Raw genomic sequence first — 24748 nt, 5'->3', positions numbered from 1 at the left:
GTATATTGAATTTGTTTTCTACGATTTGGGGTGCATAAGAAATTAAATATAGAATCGAGCAAAACGTTTCGGAGTTGCAACAATTGCTTTAATATACGCTAATGTTGTGTAAATAGAAACGTTTCTTTCATTTGATTAAATTATATATACGCTTTATTCGGATAGGTTCTGGACTTGCAGCTTGGCCTAGGTGATAAAAAGATTGAATACCTCACAGCTAAAGACAGGTACTGTGTTAGTTGGGATAGCATAGATTCTGAGAGTGGTGTGCTCAAAAGCGAGGTCTCCGTCTGCTCTGAAACGGACACTCGTGAATGTGTACTGTATAATTTGGACGTAGGAAACCAAACATTTATCTGTTTGGCTGACCTGGAATTCAAAGAAGGACTAAGGTATGTGACGAAAATTCGGGTGGAAAACAACGTTGGCCTGTTCGCAGAACTCTATTCAGATGGCTTCGTGCTTGACTCAACGCCTCCCTTTTTGGGTGAGATAAATTTCCTTGAGAGCACAAACCCAATCATGAAGGAGGCTGCAGAGCATTTCACACAGTCCCAAATTGCAGTTCAGTGGAATGGCTTCTGGGACAAAGAGAGCAGTGTTCGTACTTCCTACGTTTGTGTTGGAACACAGCCAGGAGATTGTAACATCAAGAACTTTACTGACATGAGTAACTCCACTACTTTCACTTTCCAAGATTTACCGCTCATTCAAGGAGAAACGTACTTTGTTTCTGTTAAGGCAGAAAACGGAGCAGGCTTAGCAAGTGAAGTGAAAACGTCTGACGGGATTGTTGTCGACAAGACAGGTACAAATCGATATTCGTGATTCTTTTTTTATTGGGCAGCTACTAAATGTATTCCAGTCCATTTCCACTGCCCCGAGGTGTTGTTACTGCTTGGAAAAAATAAGTAACCATGTTAAATATACTCTTGCTTGGACTACCTCATTAAGAGATCCGAGGACGGGTAAATTAACGATGCTTCCTTTTTAGGTTGTGATATGTACTGCTGGCATTGAGTTAAATAATTTAAGATCAAGGTGACTTTATTTGACCAATCATGCATACAAACACTGAGACAATAGAAACAGAGTCCGTTTAAAGTGAACTTCCGGTGGAGTATATTACCGGATCATCTTAGCCGAAGATCGTTGAGGGCCAAGATGTCGTCCCTGGTCAATATTGAACTTTATTTGCCCTCCGGTGAAGAGATTTTTAGGTCTTAGAACTACGTTTACATTACGTTTGTTTTCCATATTTTTAGGACCTACCAATGATGGTACAATAATAGATGGAAATAAAGAAGGCGAGGACATTGATGTTCAACAGAGCAGAACCCTCATTACAGCTTACTGGAGTGCCTTTGAAGACCTTGAAAGTGGAGTCATTAAAGTCACTTGGTGTGCGGGTTTGTCTTTAGGCACTTGTGATCTCGTGAATGAAACGCAAATTGATCATAATGGCACCTTTGTCCGTTATGTGCTTAACAAGGCGATCGCAAATGGCCAGCGCCATTATGTCACGGTCAAAGCAACCAACGGAGCAGGTGTAACAACATCACTAACGTCAGATGGAGTGATAGTCGATGAAAGCCCTCCCATTTCCGGTAGTGTGATAGATGGAATGGTGTCAGATGTAGATTATGTGAATAGTGAAGATGATATCACTGCACGTTGGTTAGATTTTCTGGACTTGGAATCTGGTATCGAGTCTTACGAAGTCGCTTTATGTGATGCTAGAAACCTGTCTTCCTGTCCTCAAACCTTCACTGCAGTGGGACAAGTCACTAATGTGACAATAACAGGTGAGATTAAACTGATGACGAGTAACCGGCTTTGATTTAACCTTCAGCGTGATTGCCACATCATCCTCTATTCAGCTTTGTGATTGTTATTGTGCACATTTTTCTGCTCAAGTTTGAAATGCAAGTCATAGTTAAACGTACTTCCAATAAAAAAGACTTTGTTTTCTGCAGGTTTGGATCTTGAGAGTGGCGAGCAATACAGGTTTATCGTGAGGGCCAAAAACTACGCCGGTATTACTTTGGAAGTATTCTCTGATGGATTCACGGTCGATTTTACTCCTCCGACGGAAGGCAAAGTATGGATTGGTGCTAGAAACATGCACGTCAGCTATCAGTCAGATTCTGCCAAAGTGGTCGTAAGGTAACATAATAGCATATGTGATAGTGATTTGAATGAATGGAGCACAATTCAGCAAGTAATCGGTAATAGTTTCAAAACCGATCACCAGCACGTTTAGTCCCTTAATCAAAAACCATTGCAATTTCCTCGAACGGAATTGTCATATAAACTGCTGTATTTTGCTCTAATTAGCATAAGTAATCGTATGAATGCGAGTGTAGTTAATAGCGTCCGTGTGTAAGTATGGAGAATCCCCGGCAGAATACTATTTTCAAAGTTTTGTGATATCTAGAAAAGGTCAAAATAGATGACACTTTCTAGACCAGCGCGCGGATCCTATAGCCCACATGACACGTTTCGTAATTTACTAACCAATAAAAACAGATAGGGAGTACACGAGACTACCTGAGAACACAAACGAGCGAAGGGAAATAGCAATGTCAATTCATGATCACATAACAGAACATTATCAACCTACAAACCACAGCATTGACTCAGACTCTGATCAAATATTAATCTAAACTTAAAACTTTGTTCAACGACTGACTCCAGGAAGTGGGTACACAAACTTGGCATAAACGCCTCCCACTAGATGTCAGCAACTATCCACTTATTCCCAACCTAAACGGACGATCAGACCTCAAATAGAATGACTTAACTGACTATCAATACGCAGATCGAAATTTACAAGAACTGAACAGTCACTGCGGACAAACTTTACACGAGTCTTACCGCCAAATACATTACGGTTACACTAACATGAGATCAGATTTAGAAAACGTTTGGCTGATGGGCACTTTTCACTTCACTCTGATGATAACTCCTGCTCCAGTTCTACTTGTCTATAAATTAGCTTGAATTGTTTGTTATTTTTTCAACCCTGGGAGAGCAATAAAGTGATCATCTAAAAGAAGTTGCTTCTACTAGTTAAAACAATTATATTTAATTATATTTACTCATTAATTCTTGCAGTTGGACTCCTTTCATGGACTTCGAGAGTGGCATCGTTAAATATGAAATTTGTCTGACTTCTGCTCTCCAAAACTGTACTGTCACCACCTTCGTTGACGTACAATTGAACAGAAGCTACACAATCGATGGCCTTAACCTTACGCATGACAAAACTTACTACGCTATCGTTCGTGGTACAAATAGAATTGGACAGTCAACGGAGATGACAAGTGATGGAGTATTGATCGATTTGACCCTACCGACTCCAAAGAATGATGACTATTTGTCTTCTTTGACACGTTCAAATTCAACCCTAACAAATGTAAATGTTTCCATCTCAAATCTCAAATCATTAAAAGAGAATCAAACTAGCTCTCCCATCACTTTCATTTGCTCCGAAGAATACTTAACATCCCGTTGGGAAGAATATGAAGACCAAGAGAGTGGAATGGTGAAGTATGACTGGTGTGTTGGAACAGCAAAGGCTTCATGTGACGTGGTGTCTATGAGGTCGGTGGGAATGAGAACGCGAGGCGCTGCTATCGTCAACAGACTTCGCCTAGGAACAAAACTATTTTCCACCGTGTATGCCGAGAACGGAGCGAAACTAAGAAGGCGAATAGTATCAGATCCATGCACAATAATTACTATAGCACCGAAGCTGGCCGAAGTGATTGACATTTCAAGCTTTAATACAAGCAATTTCACAGATATCGACTGGAAGGCGAATTTGCAAAGTTTGACACTGAGGTGGAACGTTATTGGCAGTTATCTTGACGACGTTTCACGCCTGCGTGTTCAGGTAGCAGTCACGAAACTCTCCTCTAATCTTTCTGTACCACGAATTCTTCAGGATACGTCTTGGAATGGAGAGTCTCTTGAGCAACCCTTCATGGACGTGTTGCCGTGGCAACGCAACGTAACAATAAGAAGAACCTTTCATCCGTGGGAACGTTACCGTGGCATTGTGAGGGTGTGGAACAAGGGAGGAATCTACTCCGAGGCCTGCAGCGATGGGTTAAAAATGGAACCGAGTCCTCCACCAACCCGTGGTCTTGCAATCCGCGACAAAGCCGCTGAAAATGAACACTTACGCTGGTTACCAAACCTGAGGATTCCACCAGTCAGCGAGAGTACAGTAGATACCGATATGACCTTCATCTCTTCTCCAGCGGAGTTAGAACTCACCGTTAACAGTGATGCCTCAAACCAAACATTTGACAGAACAAAGTTTTTACTCGAACACAATATGTTTAGCCCAACTGCCGAATTTAAAATAATCGTTAAAAGAGTGACAAGTGGAAATAATGACACAAACATGACATCCCAGTCCACAACAATGAAGGCAATCCCTGGTTTTGCGGACGCGGAAGGTGCGTGCTGTGCAAGAACGCCTAACAATGCACTATCTGCCTTAAGTGACACACACTTCAAGTCGACTTTACCAGTCGAAGACTATGGAGTTTCCGTTGCGGTTTTGCAAAATGACGTTGTAGCTATTGGATGTAAAGGTAAAGTGGTTCTACAGCCTCTGAAGAATCAAACTGCAAGTTACTCTATTGTGCTTGATGACCACTCTGATCCTAATGCAAGAGTAAAGATATCTTCCAGTGAAAACAGAACAGGCTTTCTATTGAATGGTAAACTCTATCTCTATAACCTTACTGTTGGTGAGCCTAGTGAAAGCATATTAAGCGAGGCCATCGTGGTTGGAAAATGTAAAAGCGTTTCAGCGTCAGACTGCTCTGATGATGAAGCATGGGCAGATAACCTTGGACAAGCATTTGCCCTCAATCAGAACGTAATTGCAGTGACTGGAACGAATTTAACCACCAACAACAGCGTTGTTGCCGTTTTTCGAGAGGATTCTGGAAAATGGAAGTTTACTCAGGTAATTGGCGAGGATTTGAACGATCCAAACTTTGGACACTCAATATCTTTGAACGACCGTACTCTGGCGATTTCGGCTGGACATGGGAAAAACTGCTGCGTGTTTATATACTCACTACCAGCCCTTGTAGTCCGTAAAACAATATGTCCAGCCGACTCTGTAAACCAAATGGCACCTCTGTCTTTACACCTTACTGACACGGACGCTCTTGTGGTATTGTCCGAGACATCTCGATTACTAAAAGTGTTTCAGATTAACATCTCTTCAAATTCTTATCATGATGTGTGTGAGTACAAGGCTGGGAGAGATATTGATGAACTGAGTGGGAATCTTGATGTAAACACTCGAGGGGAAGGATTTATTGTTGCCCTCGGAATTGAAGCATTAAATGGTGGTGAAGGAGTCCAACTGCTTGGCTTCCAAGGAATTTACTCTAAAGATCCCGACGTGAGGAAAGGAATTACTGAATGTGTCAATCTAGGATCAGTACTTGCCAGAGGAAGCGCGTTACGAGTTGATGGCATGGAGACTCGAACATCTGTGTCCTTCAAAGGAAACACTATCTTATTCGGGATACCTGACGTCCTTACGTGGCCTAACACTCATCAATGGTCAAGCACCGGAAGAGTTTTTATGGCAACATACTGTCCGCCAAACCACTTCCGTACCAGAGTTTATAACGTCCGAAGCTTACGTCCCATATCTTGTCAACCTTGTGAGGAAGGAAGGAAATCATTTGGAGGCTTTTCGGAAACTTGTTCAGTTTGCGACGGGAGGATTTGCTTCTCGCCTCAAATTAATGAGTCCTCCAGTTTCAAGTCAGGTATCTGCGATGACACATCTTGTGTTTCGACCTTACATTTAAGCAACACAACAAATGGAATCAATGTTCAGTTATCAAATGGATCGTTGTTCGTCGCTGGATCCGAGCACGTCTACACTGTCGAACTACTCGAAACCACCCGAGCTGGTAAATCAACGAGCTCGTTATCAGGATCATTTGTGATCGACTCGACAGCTCCCGTGCCTGGAGTGATATACGATGGACTTGGCAGTGACCAAAACGTGAATTGCTCCGATAACTCAACATTTGGGGAAAACAGCCAGTGTTCTACTCGTAATTTTGAGGCCACGGATGTGAAGTTTACGAATAACACGCGAGAGGTCCATGCCAGGTGGATTGATTTTCTGGATAATGAGAGCGACATTGTGGAGTATTTCTGGTGTGTGGGCAGGAAGCCAATGACAGACGACATTCGGGTATGCGAGAGCACAGGAATGAGGCCAAATGGAAGTCACTATGGACTTAGTTTGAAACATGGAGATTCCTATTACATCACAGTTATTGCCTGCAATGGAGCCCGAATGTGTTCAGCTGCTCACAGTGATGGTGTTATCATAGATACTACACCGCCTGTCATGACATATGTGAGAGATGGAGTCATGGGACCAGACATGGACTATCAGGTATAAAAGCGTGGGTAGTCCTGTGCCTCAAGCAGCATTTAGATGTGGAATTTCTTCTGCACGTAAATATTTTTAGAAAAAAAAACCTTTTAAGTTTCAAGGAAAGTTATGTTTCGACAACCTCTACTAAGTTTACTCTCCGTCTACATAGGTCATAATTCATATCGTACGTTGTATCTTTTTCTCCTAACTGCCGAAGCCAGTGGAGGTTGTTGAAACATGTTCCTCGAAACTTAAGTGTTAAGACGGACTAAATGAATACTGTACTTTTCCACTCAGTTCCCCTTTTACGAGTTACGCAAGATCTCTACGGACGCGTGCACGATCAACCCTGATCATAAATTCAATTACATGCCGTACCATAAAGATTCATCTCTCGTTTTTGACAGGTGTTTGTTGACATTATTTTTGCCTACTTTTCTGGGAGCGATCCAGACAGTGGTGTGACGTCATATGAGGTGGCGTGGGGAAGTGGACCTGGTCTGGTCGACGTATCAGACTTTGAAGAGGTTATCAATACAACTATATGGCGTGCTAAGGTAAAGGAAGGGACACTAGAAAAAGGAAAAAAATACTTCGCAACCGTACGAGCAATAAATGGGGCTGGTTTACTATCGGATTGGCTATCCTCCGACGGAATTGTTGTCGGGAAGTCCGAGTATGTCTTTGACAATTCATCAAAAGCGTCGTTTTTCTTCGATACTGTTAACGTGAACGACAATGGAACACGCAAGGATGGAGGCGTTGGGCAGACGTACGGAACACTGGATGTCCCTAAAGGAGCTGTTGAGGATGAAGTGAAGTTGCGATGTTATAGCTTGGATGAAAAAGCGTTAGACGAAAACAAAACCGAGGAGGGTCCTGTCAGTAATCCTTCCAAGACAAAACCAAAGGTTCGTTTGACACCCTTTTTCACTAGGACGTTTATATTTTACATTAAGGCAAACCGAGTTTAAGGGGCAACGAAAATGGTACATTTTGCCCGTGTGAGGATGATCTTGTTTTTTATTTCGTTTAAACGAATTGTTTACGATGATCCACGTGGAATTTCTTCTCCCATATCAACACAAAGTCAAGTTGCAGGTTATGAGAACAAACCAACTGATCAGACAAAGTAACACTTAAGAAAGAACAATTGTTCCAACGATTAGTTGGACAAACGTATTATGTACCAGTAGGAAGAATATGTATATTGATATTAATCAGTTTTCCCTCGGTCTCACTTCTCTTCATTCATCATTGGTTCTCGAGCCTAAAGTTTTGATGTTATATCGAGGTTTCCTTTGACTTGAAGGCATAATAATTCGCAATCTGCGCACCAATTTATCGTTCTCCTATAAGCAGATTCAAGAACATCACATATTGAATTTCGTAACGGTGGGCATGGTTTCCAATCTCGACCCAATAAAACGAATGCAAGCGATCTTGCCCAGGGAAAAAACAAACGGAATTTTAAATTTTCTGTTACTTTTTTATCAATCACAAGGCAGCAAATTGCACCTTTTTTCGGCTTCAGAGGCTCATTGTTACTGTTTCCCCATACAACCTGTAAATTGTACCTTTAATGAAGGTATTTTACTTTTACAACCCAACAGCAATTCATGCTTGGTAACTACAGTTTTGTCATCAAGGCCTTGGATCCTCAGACCAACACTGTACAAGAGGGATTTAAGTTTGTTAAGCCAATCAAACTCTCTATGTTCTATGACGTCAATAACTTGATTGAAGCGAACAAAGAGCACGTCAGTAAAGAAGTTACCAAGGAAGACATAGACCCTGTGCTGTATTTGTGGGATCCGGATAACGAGACTTGGTAAATATCTTTTTTTCCTGCTGCTTTGAACTGAGCGCTATAATCGAAGCTTTACAAGCTGAAATTTCACACAATTTTGCGTTAACACAAACCGCGCCATTCGTTATAAAATTTTCAGGCGCTGTCGTTGCTGTGTATGCTACTCGGTGTAATCCAGAATTCGATTGAGAACTAAGGGGCGAAAGCTGCTGGTTTTTACCTCCAAGTTAGCTAAGTATGGACGACAAAGCGACCTGCTCATATCGGTTTCGGAACTTTAGAGCTTGACGCGTTGCAAGGAAGAAGAAAAAGGAGAAATTGGCATCAAAAACCATACAACCCAAAAACCAGCAAAAATTTTGCTCAGTGTTATATAAGCTCAGTACAAGTTGATTCATCGTTTCTTCTTTCATTCTAGGTTTGACGCAGCCCTGACTTGTCCAGAGCCTTGGAGTCACGTGAACCGCTCGATGAAACTTCTGGAAGTGCATGTTTGTCACCTGACTCAATTTTCATTTTTCTTCTCCTTCTATGCAAAGAATGGCTTGATTCTGTTTGACAAGAGTCACTCGAGTAGGTTCTAAGTAATATAAAAGATTTTGACTATCATTTACGTTGTTAACTGAAAAAAAAAGATTTATTGGTAGTGTAAATATGTTGACTCAACCTGGATTCGAAAACTTTTAGCATTTTTTATAATTAGGTGTACAAAGCATAAACTTGCCACAAGTCGACCTTTTCTTAATCCTTGACTTATTTATCTCCCTCGGGTGAAGCGGTAATGCGACGAAGTCGCGAGGGCGGGCGCGAGCCACGTAAGTCGCGAGAGGTCGACTTGTTTCACTTGCAGGAATGTGAATCAGAGCGTAAATTTTTGGCGCGAAAAACATGATTGACATTTCTCACTTTTCATGTGCTCCGCGCGCGATCGTCGCGAAAGCAGAAAATGATTTCCATCAAAACGTTTACGAGTACTGTTCCCTGACTCAAATGAATTTATTTGTGTACAGTGCAGTATGTAGCCAGCAGACAAACGGCAAAAGCTGTTCCATTGATTAACGCCTCCTGAAAAGACAAAACCGTGTTTAAACCGATCTGGAATTATTTTAGTCGATCAGAGAGCTGCCAGACAAATGCTATGAACTTATGTAGATCTAGCTTGTACCGACAAGAATCCGAATTAACTAAAGAAGACGGAATTAGTCGGGGAGAACTTTTATTCTGTAAAGCTCTCTTAATTAAATAACATTGAGAATCGAAGTCGCAACGAACGGCAGAGAATAAAAGCGCTGTTCCCAAAAGTCCTTCATCGATCGACGAGTGCTTTCAACACGGTAAAGTCGTTAAAACGGCCGATGCAAATTTGCTGCGATGCCCTTGCTTTGTAGAGAAGAAACTTGGTCATTCGCAAACCGCAAGAACGGCTCTGTTCTTCTTGGAGAGGTCCAAACTTAATCGGATCGCGCAGGAGCTCAGATCGCGTCCGTAAGTAAACAAACACGTATTGGGCGGATAGATAGCCTTCCACTGCTTTTCCCTGCCCTTCTTTCAAAGACTCGAAATAAGTTGGATAGCCCATATTCAATTGCTTCCATAAAATTCATATCAGTAAGTATATCCGAGAACAAAAGCTAAACGAAAAAGATTTTTATAGTACTTCAACTCAGCAGACACTAATTTTGCTCTGCGAGTTGTGTCGTTGATCGCGCGCGATGTCATGACGTATAGTTAGTACTTGTTTGTTCATTGGCTAATGTGTATTTACGTCACCGGTGGAAAAATCCACCGGTAAAATTTGGCGCGCTGCCAGTGGGAAAAGTCCTTTCCAACGGCGAAACCAACAGCTCAGGGAAGAATTATTGGAAAGGACTTTTAGAAAGTCTATACAAAGCATTGCGTCAATTCCATCTATAACTTTGAATTTTTCCACTTTAATTTTTTCTTGGAAAGTCATCGGGCATCTCTGCGTTTCCTAATCTTCTATTAAAAGTGCCTCCCTTTGTTCCCCTGTTCCCTGGAAACAAATTCCTTGCATTACTATCTAAATTTTAACACTGTTTCACCACGAAATACAACAAATTAAGATACAAAACTATAATATAAGGAAGTCATGAACAATTATGAGAAGAAAATCATTCCTTGGAAAAAAAATTCAATAATGATGTTTTCTGACAGCATTAACATTATATTCTGTTTCTGTGTAGTTTACAGTTCGAATGGACACATTGAGGTCTTTCGCAGGATGCAAGTTACCACACTGGAGATCCCCGTTCTGAGATCTAAAGGTTCTCTAGGTGATATCACCGTGGAATGGTCCCTGTACCAAAATGACTCCTCAGATAACCTGGAATTTATATGGCCAGCATCTGGAAACGTATCCATGACAGATGGTCAGTGGAATAGCTCTTTCATTTTGAATGTGGGCAATGACAGAAGACAGGCGCCGGCAAGTGTGGTCTGGATTCAACTGGAAAATCCCACGGGTGGGGCTTTACTAGCGTCTGATGACAAAACCACCTCAAAGATCTTGATTGCGTCCAATCTGAGAGCAGATCAAAGCACGTGGATTATAACTACAATTAGCGCGTGCGCAGCTTCAGTAATAGTACTTTTTGCAGCCTCCTGTGGCATCAACAGATATAAAAAGTCAACTAAAAAGTATGTGTTTTTATGTTTTTCGTGTTAGGGTCGTGAACCATATTAACCACTACGTCGAGTATTGTTCCTGCATACTTGCATACAGATAGTTTAATGTTACCTACGAGAATCTGGTGGTAGATAAAAATAGGTCGTTGTTGAGGATTTTTTCTCTTGTTTCAGTAAAAAAATCTTTGAAGCTATATTCAGCTATTGACATTTAAGGACGGGTGCAAAAAAACGTTCATAAACACGTAGGCTGATACCGTCAACCTAAAAAGAAAACTTGGGCGAAGCATTGGTTGATACAACTATTTCTGGCAATATCACAATAATTGACTAAAATTCCGGTGGCGTTCTAATTGTACCCTTCACATAATTCGAGGGGTAGACTTCCGATTGTTATTGAAGCCTATCGTCACTGTGTTGGATAGGTAAACCAAAAAGGTATTAAAAAAAGTCAGAATAGGGATCATCATGTCTTACGTTATGCTTAGGGTTGCCGTTCGTGCATTTATTCCTCCCAATGTAGCACAGACTTTGAGTCAAGTATAGTTCAGTCCTACATAAGTACTATCGAATTCTAAGTAAATTAAACGGATTTTTTACTTGGTCTACATGGAGTACAACTTTAACACCTTCTTGTTTCATTACCCTCAAATGATAAATGAAAGAATTAAAGATTGATTGAATACCTTTAATTGAGTATCAAGACCAATATAGCAGTGCACATGATTGGTCTTGTGACAGAAAACATGACATAAATAGCACTAACGTCACTGAAATGAGTTAGATAAACAGCGCTCTCTTGTACTGTTTTCAGAACAGCCACAAAGCGTCGACGTCAGGAAACCGAGATACCTCACTGTAAGTATAAGTTCTCCGGGCTTTTTTTTGTTATTTTTTAACGCTATTCAATTGCTGGTATTCACTTCGAGTCATGACTGATAGGATCTTTGATCTTTGATTTCCCCTTTTACTCATTATTTTCATTTTCGTCCTATGACTCCACGAGTGCCCGTTTTCATCGACTCAGGAAGACAATTTCTCTCGGTGATTTGAGGAATTTTCAGTTACGCAGTAATGTATACAGTGAAACCTCTATTAAGCGGACCCCCGTTAAAGGAATATCCTTTATATTTATTTATTTGTTTGTTTGCTTGTTTATTTATTTCTTTTATCTTATTTATTCATAATTTGCTTTGAAAGCCCGTGATAAGTGATAAGCCCATACACTTGAAAGGACATGTAACAAGCAACATAAACTTGAATTCAAGATAGGTTAGCTAAAAATCTGAACGTTTATTACAAAAGAACCATTAAATGTTGATAAAACAGTGGGACATAGTTTAAAGCGAGTAATAACGTACATAGCAAAGGGAAGAAGATAACAAGGATTGATTAAATATACGCATTTAATTGTCCTTCGAGCGAAAATTCGATTGTAATATACTTGGGTGATTTTTAAACCACCTCCAAAACATACACTTCAGAATTGATAATTCGATCATCTTTGGCCGATACATGATTGTCTCCTCAAGTAGTACCATCCACGATCAACCGTTTGCTTGTTTACGTTCTATTTCACACATTTATTTGTTTATTATCCAGTGGAAAGCACCGAGAATGACCATCCAGCATCACCAGAGAGCAGTGACAATGAAATGGAGACAACTTTCACGACGTTCAAACCAGAGACCAAAATGGTTTCAGCAAATCCACTGTATGACTCAGCAAGTCTTACAGGGCGACCTGGTCCAATAGGAGCTTCAAATCCTTTGTATGAATCAAGTAGTTCTTCAGAGATGGGCGGTGTTGGTGCTGTAGTAAACCACCTGTATGAATCAACCGCCAGTGTTACGGGAGATGGTGGTGCCCCAGTGGCTACAAATCCACTGTTTCAACCCACACCGACTGAAAAAGAAAAGAGAGGAAAAGAAAATTACGGTGCGAGTGGCGACGAAGATGGAGGTGAAGCGACGTTTTAGAGGTAAGTGAATTGTAACTTTCCGGCTTTCAATCTCTCAAGATACAACCTCAAGAATACGTGTGGGACAACTCGGAAATTTGTATGAAAACAAGCACTTTGTAGTGTTTGCTTCAAGATATACGGCATTTAGTTTAGTGCGCTCGACTCCGGATCGAGCGGTCCAGGTTCGAACCCCGAACGGGAACATAGTCCTGGGTTCTCACTTTACTTTCGCAGTGCCTCTCTCCACCCAAGTGTATAAATGCATACCGGCGAATACAATGCTGGGGGTAGCCCTGCGATGAAATATCACACTATCCAGGGAGGACAAAAAACACTCCTAGTCGCTATATGCTACAGAAACCGGAGATACGTGCCGGCCTGATGGCCTCTTGGCTCGTATACAGACTTGTCTTTTTATAGAAGGGATGGAGGAGGAGTTTCAGCAATTTGCGATTTTTGGGAGATGTGCTTTTATTATAAGATATAGCTACTGTGTAACCTGTTTTTATTGTTTTTATTTGGCAACCCATTTCGTATTATAATACTTGCTCTTCGTTATTCACCAGGAGAACGGCGACCAAGACTGAATGAAGGCGGCGAATATATACTACATGGTGACTGTTACAATATCACATATACCAAAGATGAAATAGCTAGATTTCAGGGTAGCTTATTTGAGATTTTGCCTTATTTTGCATGTTTTGAAGTTAAGCTTTTAGAGGGTCTGTATGGGTAGAGCTAGAATGAGGAATGCACATAACAATGCATGACAGAAAGGCTGAAGATGAAGTATGTTCTTCATTTTTTTATTTTTTTGCGTAATCAGTGGCATTATCTTGATCAAATATTGAGCTTATCTAACGATAATGGATCTATCCACTGGCACAATATGAAAGACAATCTTCATACAAATACATTGTAAAAGCATGTAAACATTACTTTCCTTTTACCTTCCATAAATGTCATGGTCATGTCAGGTTTTGCCAAATTGCTGATCTTTTGAAAGGCTAAGAAATGTACCAAGACGTATAAGGCAACTCGCAGAATCGTTGGCGATACCTTCCCTATCGTAGTTGGCGCGAACTCTCTTTTGACGTTAAATGCCAATTAATATTTAGCCCTGGTTGTTAAAGAAAAGATGGATAACACTATCTGCCGGAGAAATCACTATCCAGTGGAAAGCGTGGTTTGTTTGGGGAATATCTCTATCCATTCATTTAACAACCGGTCCCTGGGCTGTTTGTATCGTTAGTAGATAATGAGCTTGCGTTAAGGTGCTCTTTGCCTTTACAAATTGAATCTTCTGTCTGTTTTTAGTTTACAATTCCAGACCCGCTATCTTTTACTTAAAGTGGACTAATTTGTTTGGTTGAAAAGGTTTAAATTTTTTCTTAAAAGTAGGCTGTTAAGTACGAAACTATAGACTGAGATTAGACGACGTATGCCAAGACTCTGACTACAGGTTGTGCACATTATATATTTGCTGATTTTTCATATTTAGGGCAGTTTGAAACAAACTTTCAAACTTTTATTATAGCAAGGCCCTAAGTGACAAGCAAAAGACGCACAACACAGAGATGACCGCATAAAAATGAACAATTATATTCACATTTAATCGTTATATTTCACAGGACCAACTGTAATCACTCTAATGCCTTTCATTTACATGAATTTCACGAGAAAATAGGAAAGCAGAAGAGTTAAAAGTTGGAGAGACAAATACTTTGCGAAATTGACTTGGTTTACTGAAAAACTATTGTTGGTTGGGTATACTGACCCGACGTGGTTTGTTGATTATTGTCTTGCGTATCTTTTGTTTCATATGATGACAACACAAACGTGGTGTCACCATCAGACAAAACTGAATAGCTCTGAACATTGATCCGCGCCGGTTACTGACATGTTAGGAACAAAACGTTATGCAAAATTGTTTTATGTATTGTTGCCTTAAAAGTGGGCTTAGGTTGACTGACAATGTCAAAACTAGTATTTCTTATCTGTGCTTGGGGAAAATTTATCTCTTTTAACATAAACTTTAACGAGATTTTGTTGTTCCGATCTTATAACAACTCACGAAATTTGTGAAATTAAAGGCATTAGGGTACTTGAAAAAAAAAAAGGAATAGAAGACGTCTATAAAGGGATTTTTGCTCAATTCTAAAGTAAAAATGTCATATAGCAAGAGTTATTATGGTTATGCCACTACCTATAGTCTAATATCAAGATTTATGTTCACGATTGCATGTCATCAATTTAATTACAGCGACTCTTTTCATATGTTTGTGTAACTTTTTATAAGATTGTTGGAATAAATGGCAAATGTTTGTTTATTCATTGTGGTCATCAATCATATAAGCCAACTTGCCGGATTCTTTGCTGTAATTATTGCAAACCAAACGCAACTTCGTTACGCTTCGTGGTGACCCATAAAGATGGTACCGGCCCCCAACTCGTTGCTCCCACCCCCACCCCCGAAGTTGGTGTTACGCTGAAACGACGCACAACTCTTAGTTTGCAAGATTCTCGTAAGGGAACATTTGGTATTAAACAGTTTATTTCCGAAGTTTTCTTGTATCTTGGAGGTTTATTTTGTTGACTAGGACTCCAACAACAAATGGAGACGGGCAAGAATCACGTTAAGTATAAAACTGGAACGGTTTAGCAAAGAACTGTCAGACTCATTGAATGGAACTTGATTTTTACCCCGGCAAAGTTAAATACAGAGAGTCAAAACAGAGAAATAAATTGTTTTGTACTAGGTCTCATATTATCAAAAAAGCGCAGGGTTACTTAGGAACAGTCTATTCTTTCATTTGCGCTGACAGCTGTTTCGAGCTGATATTGTATGTGACTACCTGAGTACTATTACTACTAAGTAATAAGGATAGGCAGCATGTAGCGTGCGAAAGTCCTGGCCAAAACAAGTCACACGTAATGGACAGTGATGGGAGTGTGGAAATGAGACTTGCACGTGACGTGAAGCACGTGTCACGTGCTTTGTTTATAAAGTTACACAATTGCATTTCTCTTGCATTTTGCGAAAGCCACAATGTCAATTATAAGGGAAATGTTGACTACTGTACAGTATGTTCTGCAGTTTATTTCAACTCTGAATTTATGACTGGAGATCAAACTTTATAGTGAAACAACGAATAAGCGGATGTCTGAGTCAACGACTGAAATTAAGGTGATTCCCCAGTTTTACACTGCGCATCTCTAATGCGCATAACATCAGCTCTTAATTTGCAACATTTTCAAGATGGCGGCTATGCGGACTAGAGACAAGAAAGGTTGTTTTCGAAGACTGAAAGAGACTAAACGGAGAGAAATGTCGGCGGTTAACTGTAAAAGACCCGGAATAGTTGTCGAGGAGGTTGAAATGGGCGCTGAAGCTCACTGTCACAAAGCTGCCTCGAGTTACGAGGGAGACGTATCGTGGAACTCATGTGTCAGCGAAAGAGTTGTAGTGTAAGAGTTGTGGAGCTTCACTCCAGTTGTTGAATTGTTTTCGTGAAACGGTATCGGGGTTGGGGAGTTTGCTTTACATCACCTGCAGCAGCAGTGACTGTGGAGAGATAAATGTCTGTCACACAAACAAGGCCCATCGTTCAAGTGACAAACGAAGAGGAAGACCGATTTTCGACGTAAACACGAAATTAGCAGCGGGTAGGTTCAATTTTAGGCTTGCAACTCGAAGTATTTCTTGATGAAATAAAAGTTTGTGGCCAAAAGTTATTCTAATTCTAATTTTCAATCAAAACCTCGTTAATTTAGGTATGTTACACGCCAGAATAGGGCCAAGTCACGTAAACGCGTTGTTGACTTCAATGAACATACCTCCCGTAAGTCAAAGTACTTTCAAAGCCAGAGAACAAGAAGTTGGTCCTGCCATCGAGGAAGTAGCGAAAGCATCATGTGAAGAGGCAATGGAGGTGGAGAAGAAGTGCTGGAGGAGGGAGACAGAAGAAGTAGTTTCGATTGGCGCTTCGTACCATATGGGTTGGCAGAAGCGTGGCAAAGGACATAATAGTCTGACAGGTCTGATCAAACTACTCAAACCAGAAATTGCTGTTTTTTTATTCGTATTTTATTTTCCGTTGTAAACCATCCGATAGGCTACTTAATTGTTTGACAGATCTATATACTATATATATATTCTTTTAAAGCTTTAGTCAAAAAGTTTTTTTATGGATTAATGCATTCTTTGAATGTTGTTCTTGTTATATTTATTACTACAATAATTTAATTTGTATCATTATTTTCATTTTAGTACCGTTGGTGATCTGCTTTAATATGGGGTCTTTGACTCTTTTGCATTTCATCCTTTGAATTCTGTTTTTGTACACCATAAATTGTAAAAATTAAAGTAAAAATTAAAATTATATGGAGAGAGAGAGACATTCAGTATATTTTTATTTATTTATTTTTATTTATCTACACGTATCTTCATGTATCTATCTTTCTAATTATTTATTTAGTTAGTTAGTTATTATCATTAAGTTATTTAGTTGGTTATTTCATCTGATAATTATTATTGTTGAATTTGTAAAACTAACATACATTGTGTTTATGTAATCTTTCAATGGAGATACAGTACCCAGCACTATGTAACATTATAGTTCACCACTAAATTTTCTCCAATTCTTATTGGTTTAAATTAATCACGTGACATGATAGTGTTCATCCACAGAGAGACACTATGAGCCCATAGTGCCTGTCCGAGGAAAGTACCTGGATGGATAGTACTTGTCCGTGAAAATGTTTCTGTAAACAAGCGGGCTTATAGAAAATAAACAATTGAATTTGTATTAAGAGGGTTTTTGTTTGTTTTCTTTTTCAAATTTTACATTTGGCTTTCACAGCTTTCATCTAAAAAAGTTGAAAATAATTCAATATGATTTTTGAACTGGCGCATGGAAGAAAATTTAGTGGTGAACAATAAAGACAATAGAGTGTTTATGTCTCGGAAGTATCAGTCTGATAGTTGCCCCTTGGAAATTTGATGTTCTTAAAACTAGCATATTTGCCCTCAAAGCTTCACTTCTTTTGTAAATATTTGTTTTAAGAACATAAAATTTCCATGGAGCAACTATCAGCCAATAGTTCCCCGACAGAAACACTCTATTGTTTAAATAGTGGCATTTTCTATAAACATTTAAATAACTATTAATTTTCTACAGGTGTTGGGTCCATGGTTGGCCTTCAATCTGGAAAAGTGTTGGCATACAGTACAAGAAACAAGCGCTGTGCTGTTTGTCAGTCTGCTAAATGAAGTGGGCAAGAAGTAAGAGCACATGACTGTTGCTGCAATTGGTCTGGGTCATCAAAAGCGCTGGAGCCAGACGTTGCTGTAGAATTGGCCAACAATGCAGGAAAGCATGGGGCTCAGATATCTATTCTAGTTGGGGATGATGACTCTTCAACCATAAAGAAAGTCAGAGAGAGTGTTCAGCATGATGTAGACAAGTGGTCGGATATTGTCCATGCCAAGAGGTCAATGGCAACCAGCCTTTATTCACTCCAGGCAAAACACAAAGGGGTCCTGAGCAACAAAGCAATTGATTACACCTGCTCAAGTGTTTTGGCTATGCACTTAAGCTAAACAAGGACAATGTTGAGGGGCTGAAAACCAGTCTGAAATCAATGGTTCCACATGTTTTGGCCATCATGAAAACTGCAGTAGTTCTTGGTGTGGCTATCCAATCAATCCATCAATGTACACCCACAACTCACTTCCACATGGGAAAGATCTTCAGGGGCAAGAGCTGGAAAGTGATCTGAAAGAAGTTGTGGACATTTTTGTTCAGAGTGCTGATAAGCTTGCCCCTCTGGGAAGCAGCCAGGTAAATGAGGCTTTAAACAACACAATAGGCAGTAAGGCTCCTAAGATCCGGCACTATGGTTCCAGCAAAAGTAATGACTACAGAGTAGCCTGTGCTGTGACCCAAAAAATTCTTGGTCACCCATATGTGGCAGAGGGAAGAGCTTATGTATACATTGTACATTTTCCTTTGAGGATAATTATGATGATGGCAATAGATAGTAATTGATTTAAAATAATTTTGCTAAATAAATTTTATATGTGTCATTAAAAAATAACTGAAATACTATGCAGCTCTCATGGGGTGATAGGTTTATTTAGATAAGGGTATGAAAACATGAGTGATACGTTAGATTTGCACCTATTATTGAGAAATATTTTATAAAAACAAAAGAGGACTTTTTCATGTTTACATAGCCTGATCTAACACTTGTGCCTCATGTAGATACTTGGAGCTAGGAGAATTCTCAAAAATTATGCAAACCCTTGACTGCATCTCGAGTTTGTATAACCAGGGTTTGCACAACTGTCTTCAATTCCTCCAACTCCCCTGATGTTTAGATGAGGCTATGTAAACATGGGAAAAGTCCTCTTTTTCTTAAATAGAGGTTCTAAAAGAATTTCAAGTCAGAAAGGGGATAAAAGCAGCATATCTCCCTTGACTTCTCCCATATATCTACCTGAAAAGTATGTGAATATTATTGCCATTAGGACCTGAGAGGGGATGGGAGTAAAGGCACTTTTTACTAAGTTTTAATTTACATCTGAGAACTACGATTACCTTCCCTTGTTTCTGATAATTGATCCCTTGGTTGTTTTGTGCCAAGATAGATATGCAGATACCACTAGTGATTATGATTTCTTTTCAACATCAAATGCCATATTAGGCACTGCAGAAAATACTGCTATCACCAGGAAGTAATAGTAAAACCTATGCAGATAGAGTAGACAGGAAGATGTCTAGACTTAGTCTGCCTATCAAAGAGCAGAGAGTTTAAGAAGCAGAGAAGAGACAGGAACGGAGAAGCTCAAATGAGAGGGCAAACAGTATGAGAGTGGTTTGGGATTTAGGAAAGAATCCCCACATGTCCAGGGTGAAATCCCCCTCCTATGACACTGACAGAAAGAAGAAAAATTTCTTCAGGCAGCGATTTGAACAGAGTAGTTATTGACCTGGAGACCTCCTCAAGAGGTAAGTAATGTTCTATCAGATACAGGTCTGCTGGTTTATATACTGTATGTCAAATAATATAATTACGTGCATGTGACTTCATTGTTAATGTAATTCATGTGTTTGCTGTACAATCATGTACAATTGAGGATTTACAAATAATTATCGTCTGGGATCCCAAGTGTGGTATTTTTACTTCCCTAAGTCCTGGGTTCCCACATACTGTACCGTACTGACCTTCAGCCATTAATTAGGAACTTGTTTGCCCTCCCAGGATCCTGGATTTATGTACATGGCCAAAGACCAACTTGCATTTTTTTTCACAAACTGCTCATCAGTTAATAAAAAATCTCATCATTACAGGCAGTTGGTCTGTTTATTAAAAAACAGACCAAATAAAGTTTCAATAATCATAATAATAATCATAATAATAATAATAATAATAATAATAATAATAATAATAATAATATTAAAACTCTTTTTGTTGTTGTTTCCAAGAAATGATGCAGAGATATGCCAGATTGCAGCTACAGATGGTAGGGAGGACTTCAATGTCTATGTCATGCCTACACATGGAATATCTTCAGGGGCTTCCACAGTAAACAAACTTTCTGTCAGGAACAAAGGCCTCGTATACAATGGGTGACCAGTTTTAACTGAAAGTCTGGCAGAAGGTGTATCAAAGCTTCTCGATTGGTTGAAGCCAAGGAAGCCATGTATACTCCTTGCTCACAATGGCAAAAGTTTTGATGGTATGCATCTAATGAAAGCCTGGACAACATGTGGTGACCTTGAAGAGTATCGCAAAGTGGTAATGGGGGTTTGTGATACACTCCATGTTTTTAAAGAGCTGTATCCTGACCATCAGTCATGCAGCCAGGGGTCCCTTGCTTCTGACCTTCTGGACACTACTGCTCATAATGTGCTGGCTGATGTGCACATTCTTCAAAGACTGGCTTCCAAACTTGTCAGCGAAGATTGCATCCTGAAGCAAAGTTTCACCCTTTCGTGGCTGGAAGAATATTATGACTTCTTGGACAAGAAGAGAGAAAACCTTAGTTCTCTGCAGCCTCTCATTCAGGCCAAAGTGATCATGAAAGGAATGGCTGAGAAAGTGGCATCCCCAGGACTCACAATTACACACTTGCAACTTGCCTTTCAGAGAGGTGCAGCTGATGGTCTCTCCAACGTGCTAATGGAGAGGTTTCAGGGCAAGCCAAGAGTCACTAGGAACAAACGTGTTGTACCAAATATTTGTAACTTCTTTCAAAATTAGGCTGAGCTTCACGAGCTGACATGTTGCACTAATTTTTACATACAGTGGCCAATACAATAATAATTATATTTTAGTAATGTTAAACTCAGGCTTGTGAAGAAAATGTCCCCTAACGGGGTAAATTGTATGTAACTAAAATATGCTACAGATGTCAGAATTACACTAAGTGCTTAAGTAATTTTATTGTTGTTCAGAGCCCTGACATCTACCATCTTGTAACATTGAGAGTCTTGGCTGGTCATGAGTGTAAATTGACCTTAGCAGCAGAACAGCATTTAATTATATATGAGCCTCTGAGAGGGAATTCCTAATTATATATTAATCAAAGCCTTTGAAAGTATTCAGGCCTCAACGATCAGGTGATTTACAATATAAGTTAATTTGCATAATGTTTAAGCCTTCAGCATTATACCCTTCAGTACGCAGACACTGTGCTTGTCACACAATCTTCCTTCATGAAGGAGGAAGATTGCGTGAAAAGCATGAAGAGCATCAGTGTAGGAGGTCATGGGGTTATAATGGTCCCAGCAAATTCATAATTATTTATTCTACAATTAGCAAATAGTGACTAAATTGGCCCCAGAATACTTATAAGTATATTCATCATTATTTGGACAAAGTCTTTTGAGTGTTTGCCTAAGAAATAATAATGATCATGTTTAATTGTACATGCAGCCTTCAGTATTCTTGGTCCCCTAGCAATAAGTGTACAGTTATAAATCCATTAATACAAAGGAATGGCTTAATATTTGAATATAATATTATATTGTTTACTAAGGTCTTTGACCAGTGGACTGGGCATCAGGAAATTGCTCCATATATTTGCTTTAATGATTGAACAAAGCCAATTGTTGACCTCAGGAATACATTTATTATACAAGTCTTAAGTGTAAATAAGCCACAATAGATTTATAATGTTTATATATTTGGTTCGTGTCTTATATATTTAATACACAAGATATTTGGCAGACGTGGGTCTGAAGTTTTAGCAGTGTTGGTTGCCATGGCAACCAACACCTCTATTTCTACAAGAATGCACAATTCCTTGCATAGTTTATAATAGATGGTTCGTAAATATTTTTGTGTGGTATACACTGTAATGACCAGTGTTGTAAAAACATTTCTAGTATCAAAAATTATACAATTTTTGAAGGGTACCAAAATATCATCTAATCTCTTGCTGAATTCAAAAACGAGCATGGGGACCCCACAATTCTTTGTTGTTAATTAATAAAACTTCCTTTAAACTCTTTGCAGAGAAAAAATGAACAAATTCTCAGTGTTACAAATATGAAAAAATAATACAGAAAGTAACAAAAAGTGCATTGTTTCTTGTGATATGGTAACCATAGCAACCACTTTGATGCACAAAAAGGCAACCTTAAGAAACTTTTACGCCAGTGAGACACAGAGGGAAATATTCTCAATATCACAGACAACTCTTCACGCCTTTTTTCACTTTTCCTTGCATCCCTCAAGTGTATTTTGGCTTTGCAAATGAGGAAGTTACAATTTTAATAATTAGGTAAAATTGACACAAACCAGCCCTAGAGAGGGGTATTTACACCCACAATATCTAAGACGTTAGCATGGGCACCCCCCTTTTTTATCTCATTTTTAGTGCAGAGTGCACTATTGGGATGGTTATGGGGGTTGCCTGCCGCTAAGGAACTAAGGCGCTATGGCGCTATGGCGCTAAGGTGTAAACTTTAATGTTTGTTTAATTAATTAATTTCAATTAATTAATTAGTCTAGAGGCAGGGAAGTAGTGGGAGTAGGGTGGGAAAGGTACATGTGTACTCTACGTAAAACACATTCCATCGCCGTCGCTTAACTTTGAACATCGCAAAGCTATATATTTGTTTCAGGTAACCCCTTGCTCTCCTTGTGGTACCATTCTCCTTAGAACAAAACTAATTTGCCCTAAACGCATGCGTAGATTAGTTAGGGTTCGTGGCTTCTATATTAGGTGAAGGATACATTGCATACGGAATCACGCACAAATGTTGAGTGGTTTTCCTTATGGTAGAGCTCAACATGTAAGACGCATGCGTTCTAGCATTGTTAGTGTTATACACTATCTTTACACGCAGTATTTTATATATCGTGTCATGTGACCAAGGACGGCAGTTATTTTTCAGGTAGCGCCAGTTGTCCCTTTTTATTGCAAAAGTGAAACGTTACTGTGGCTGCGTAGCTTTTAGAATTACAAACAGGTCGGTTCAACAGATATCATCTGCTGTTTTCAATCTACAATAGTGTGCTTGTCAGAGTTCAAATATATTGCTTCTCCTTAGCGACTTGTTTATTTCTTGCCTTAATTGTGTCTGTAAGAGAGACCAAAAAGTTCTCAAGTTAGTGGCGTTAATACTCCGCAAATTGTGAATTTGTAACAAAAGAAACCAGAAAAATGCTCAAATATTGCTGCAGACGCCGTGGCACCTAATGAAAGCGCAAATTAATTTAATCAGTCTGTGAGGAGACTCATTCATATCGGCCAAGTAGCGCTGTTTATCTTCAATACTTTTCGTTGAAAAGCTTCTCAGCCATCAATATCGTTGTGTGTTAATTTTGAATTGTTTTATTGTTAACAACAAAGGTGGCAACAGAAAAAGAAAGTGGTATTTCGTGACTATCTGATAATTAAATTAGTTCTTGTTCATCGGTAAAAATTTGCATTTTTAGTAAAACATCGTCTCTGTTCCGTTTCTTCATCACTACATCAGATATTTAACTTTCTTTCATTTATCTCCAAAAAACAAGGACATCCGTATGTTTTGGAGAAAACAGGGGTTTCATATTACATGGCTTTGCGAGGAAAACAAAAGTATCAAGTTACAAAGTTGGCGTGAAGAGCTAAATTGTCACGTTTGCTGCTTCAGCGTATTGTTGAATTTAAAATGAACGAAAATCAACTTAAAGCACCAGTAGTAATTAATTTGTGCGTAATGTTTGGACCTTGAATGAAAATACAACCTTGAAACATACACACTGCAAAGGGGAAAAGCCGTAGCAGACTACCAAGATAGACACAAACCGGAAGTGAACCGAGTAGGGGTGAGTACTTATGGGACTACTGTACCAGAGCTATCAATTGCGCTCTGCACTATCTGAGATTGTCTCACTAGTTGTATTTTACATATATTGAGAGACAAGCGGGAGAAGTTTGGTAAAAATCTAAGCGTAGGTTCTATTACAGTGGAATGACCTTAAGCTATTCCAGTTTTGACCATCCTTGAAATGTTCGCAATAACTACAGTGTATGTGTACATGCACACAAGAACACCATGTTTGTCACCTCCAGTAAGGGCATAAAGAATACATCTTAGATACTCTCCTTATCATGGTTCATCCCTCACTTACATGCATAATACTTCAGTATAATAGTTTCAAATAAAGATATGGCAGGCTAATAAATGATCTACACAATACTCTACACAAAGCAAACTCACCATAGTGTCATATAATTTAGCAGATGTGGTGTTAGAGACAGTCTGTAACAAAGATAAGTACAGCAGCAGCAGTGAGATGCTGGGCCTCTGCAGTTCAAGAATATCAAAGACACAATGGCATAAATATGCAAGCGATTTTATGTACAGGGCTTTCAATACTAGGTAAATTGTAA

At 39.4% G+C, this 24748-nt stretch overlaps 4 protein-coding genes across 4 annotated transcripts in view; 3 read left to right on the top strand and 1 right to left on the bottom strand.

Annotated features, from left to right (window-relative positions):
- LOC145497708 (uncharacterized) overlaps nucleotides 1–13875 on the top strand; it is a 66366-nt gene extending 52491 nt beyond the window's left edge. The window contains exons 5-15 of the mRNA XM_081477549.1: nucleotides 166–808; nucleotides 1266–1805; nucleotides 1977–2166; nucleotides 3118–6454; nucleotides 6844–7347; nucleotides 8050–8267; nucleotides 8665–8819; nucleotides 10451–10904; nucleotides 11707–11750; nucleotides 12495–12873; nucleotides 13422–13875. Coding sequence (XP_081333675.1) covers nucleotides 166–808; nucleotides 1266–1805; nucleotides 1977–2166; nucleotides 3118–6454; nucleotides 6844–7347; nucleotides 8050–8267; nucleotides 8665–8819; nucleotides 10451–10904; nucleotides 11707–11750; nucleotides 12495–12871 — 6462 coding nt within the window. The 3' untranslated portion in view covers nucleotides 12872–12873; nucleotides 13422–13875. The remainder of the gene's footprint in view (nucleotides 1–165; nucleotides 809–1265; nucleotides 1806–1976; nucleotides 2167–3117; nucleotides 6455–6843; nucleotides 7348–8049; nucleotides 8268–8664; nucleotides 8820–10450; nucleotides 10905–11706; nucleotides 11751–12494; nucleotides 12874–13421) is intronic.
- LOC145497837 (uncharacterized) overlaps nucleotides 1–24748 on the bottom strand; it is an 89611-nt gene that overhangs the window by 44537 nt on the left and 20326 nt on the right. The window lies entirely within an intron of this gene.
- LOC145497930 (uncharacterized) lies at nucleotides 14717–20262 on the top strand. Its single transcript, XM_081477810.1, has 3 exons — nucleotides 14717–16521; nucleotides 16630–16893; nucleotides 18036–20262. Exons 2-3 carry the CDS (start codon nucleotides 16632–16634, stop codon nucleotides 18125–18127), a joined length of 354 nt encoding a protein of 117 aa, XP_081333936.1. The 5' UTR covers nucleotides 14717–16521; nucleotides 16630–16631; the 3' UTR covers nucleotides 18128–20262.
- LOC145489184 (uncharacterized) lies at nucleotides 20602–21123 on the top strand. Its single transcript, XM_081468152.1, has one exon. It carries the CDS (start codon nucleotides 20602–20604, stop codon nucleotides 21121–21123), a length of 522 nt encoding a protein of 173 aa, XP_081324278.1.

This window comes from Orbicella franksi, chromosome 1 (genome assembly GCF_964199315.1).
Source record: "Orbicella franksi chromosome 1, jaOrbFran1.1, whole genome shotgun sequence".
NCBI classification, from domain to species: Eukaryota; Metazoa; Cnidaria; class Anthozoa; order Scleractinia; family Merulinidae; genus Orbicella; species Orbicella franksi.
The sequence above is the reverse complement of the archived record's forward strand: the minus strand, read 5'-3'. Positions and strand labels throughout refer to the sequence as shown.

Coding starts and splice junctions, on each gene's coding strand:
- LOC145489184 (XM_081468152.1), top strand. CDS start 20,602: ATGCATCTAATGAAAGCCTGGACAACATGTGGTGACCTTGAAGAGTAT.
- LOC145497930 (XM_081477810.1), top strand. CDS start 16,632: ATGTTACACGCCAGAATAGGGCCAAGTCACGTAAACGCGTTGTTGACT. Junction 16,894..18,035: donor AGGACATAATAGTCTGACAG/GTCTGATCAAAC, acceptor AATTTTCTACAG/GTGTTGGGTCCATGGTTGGC.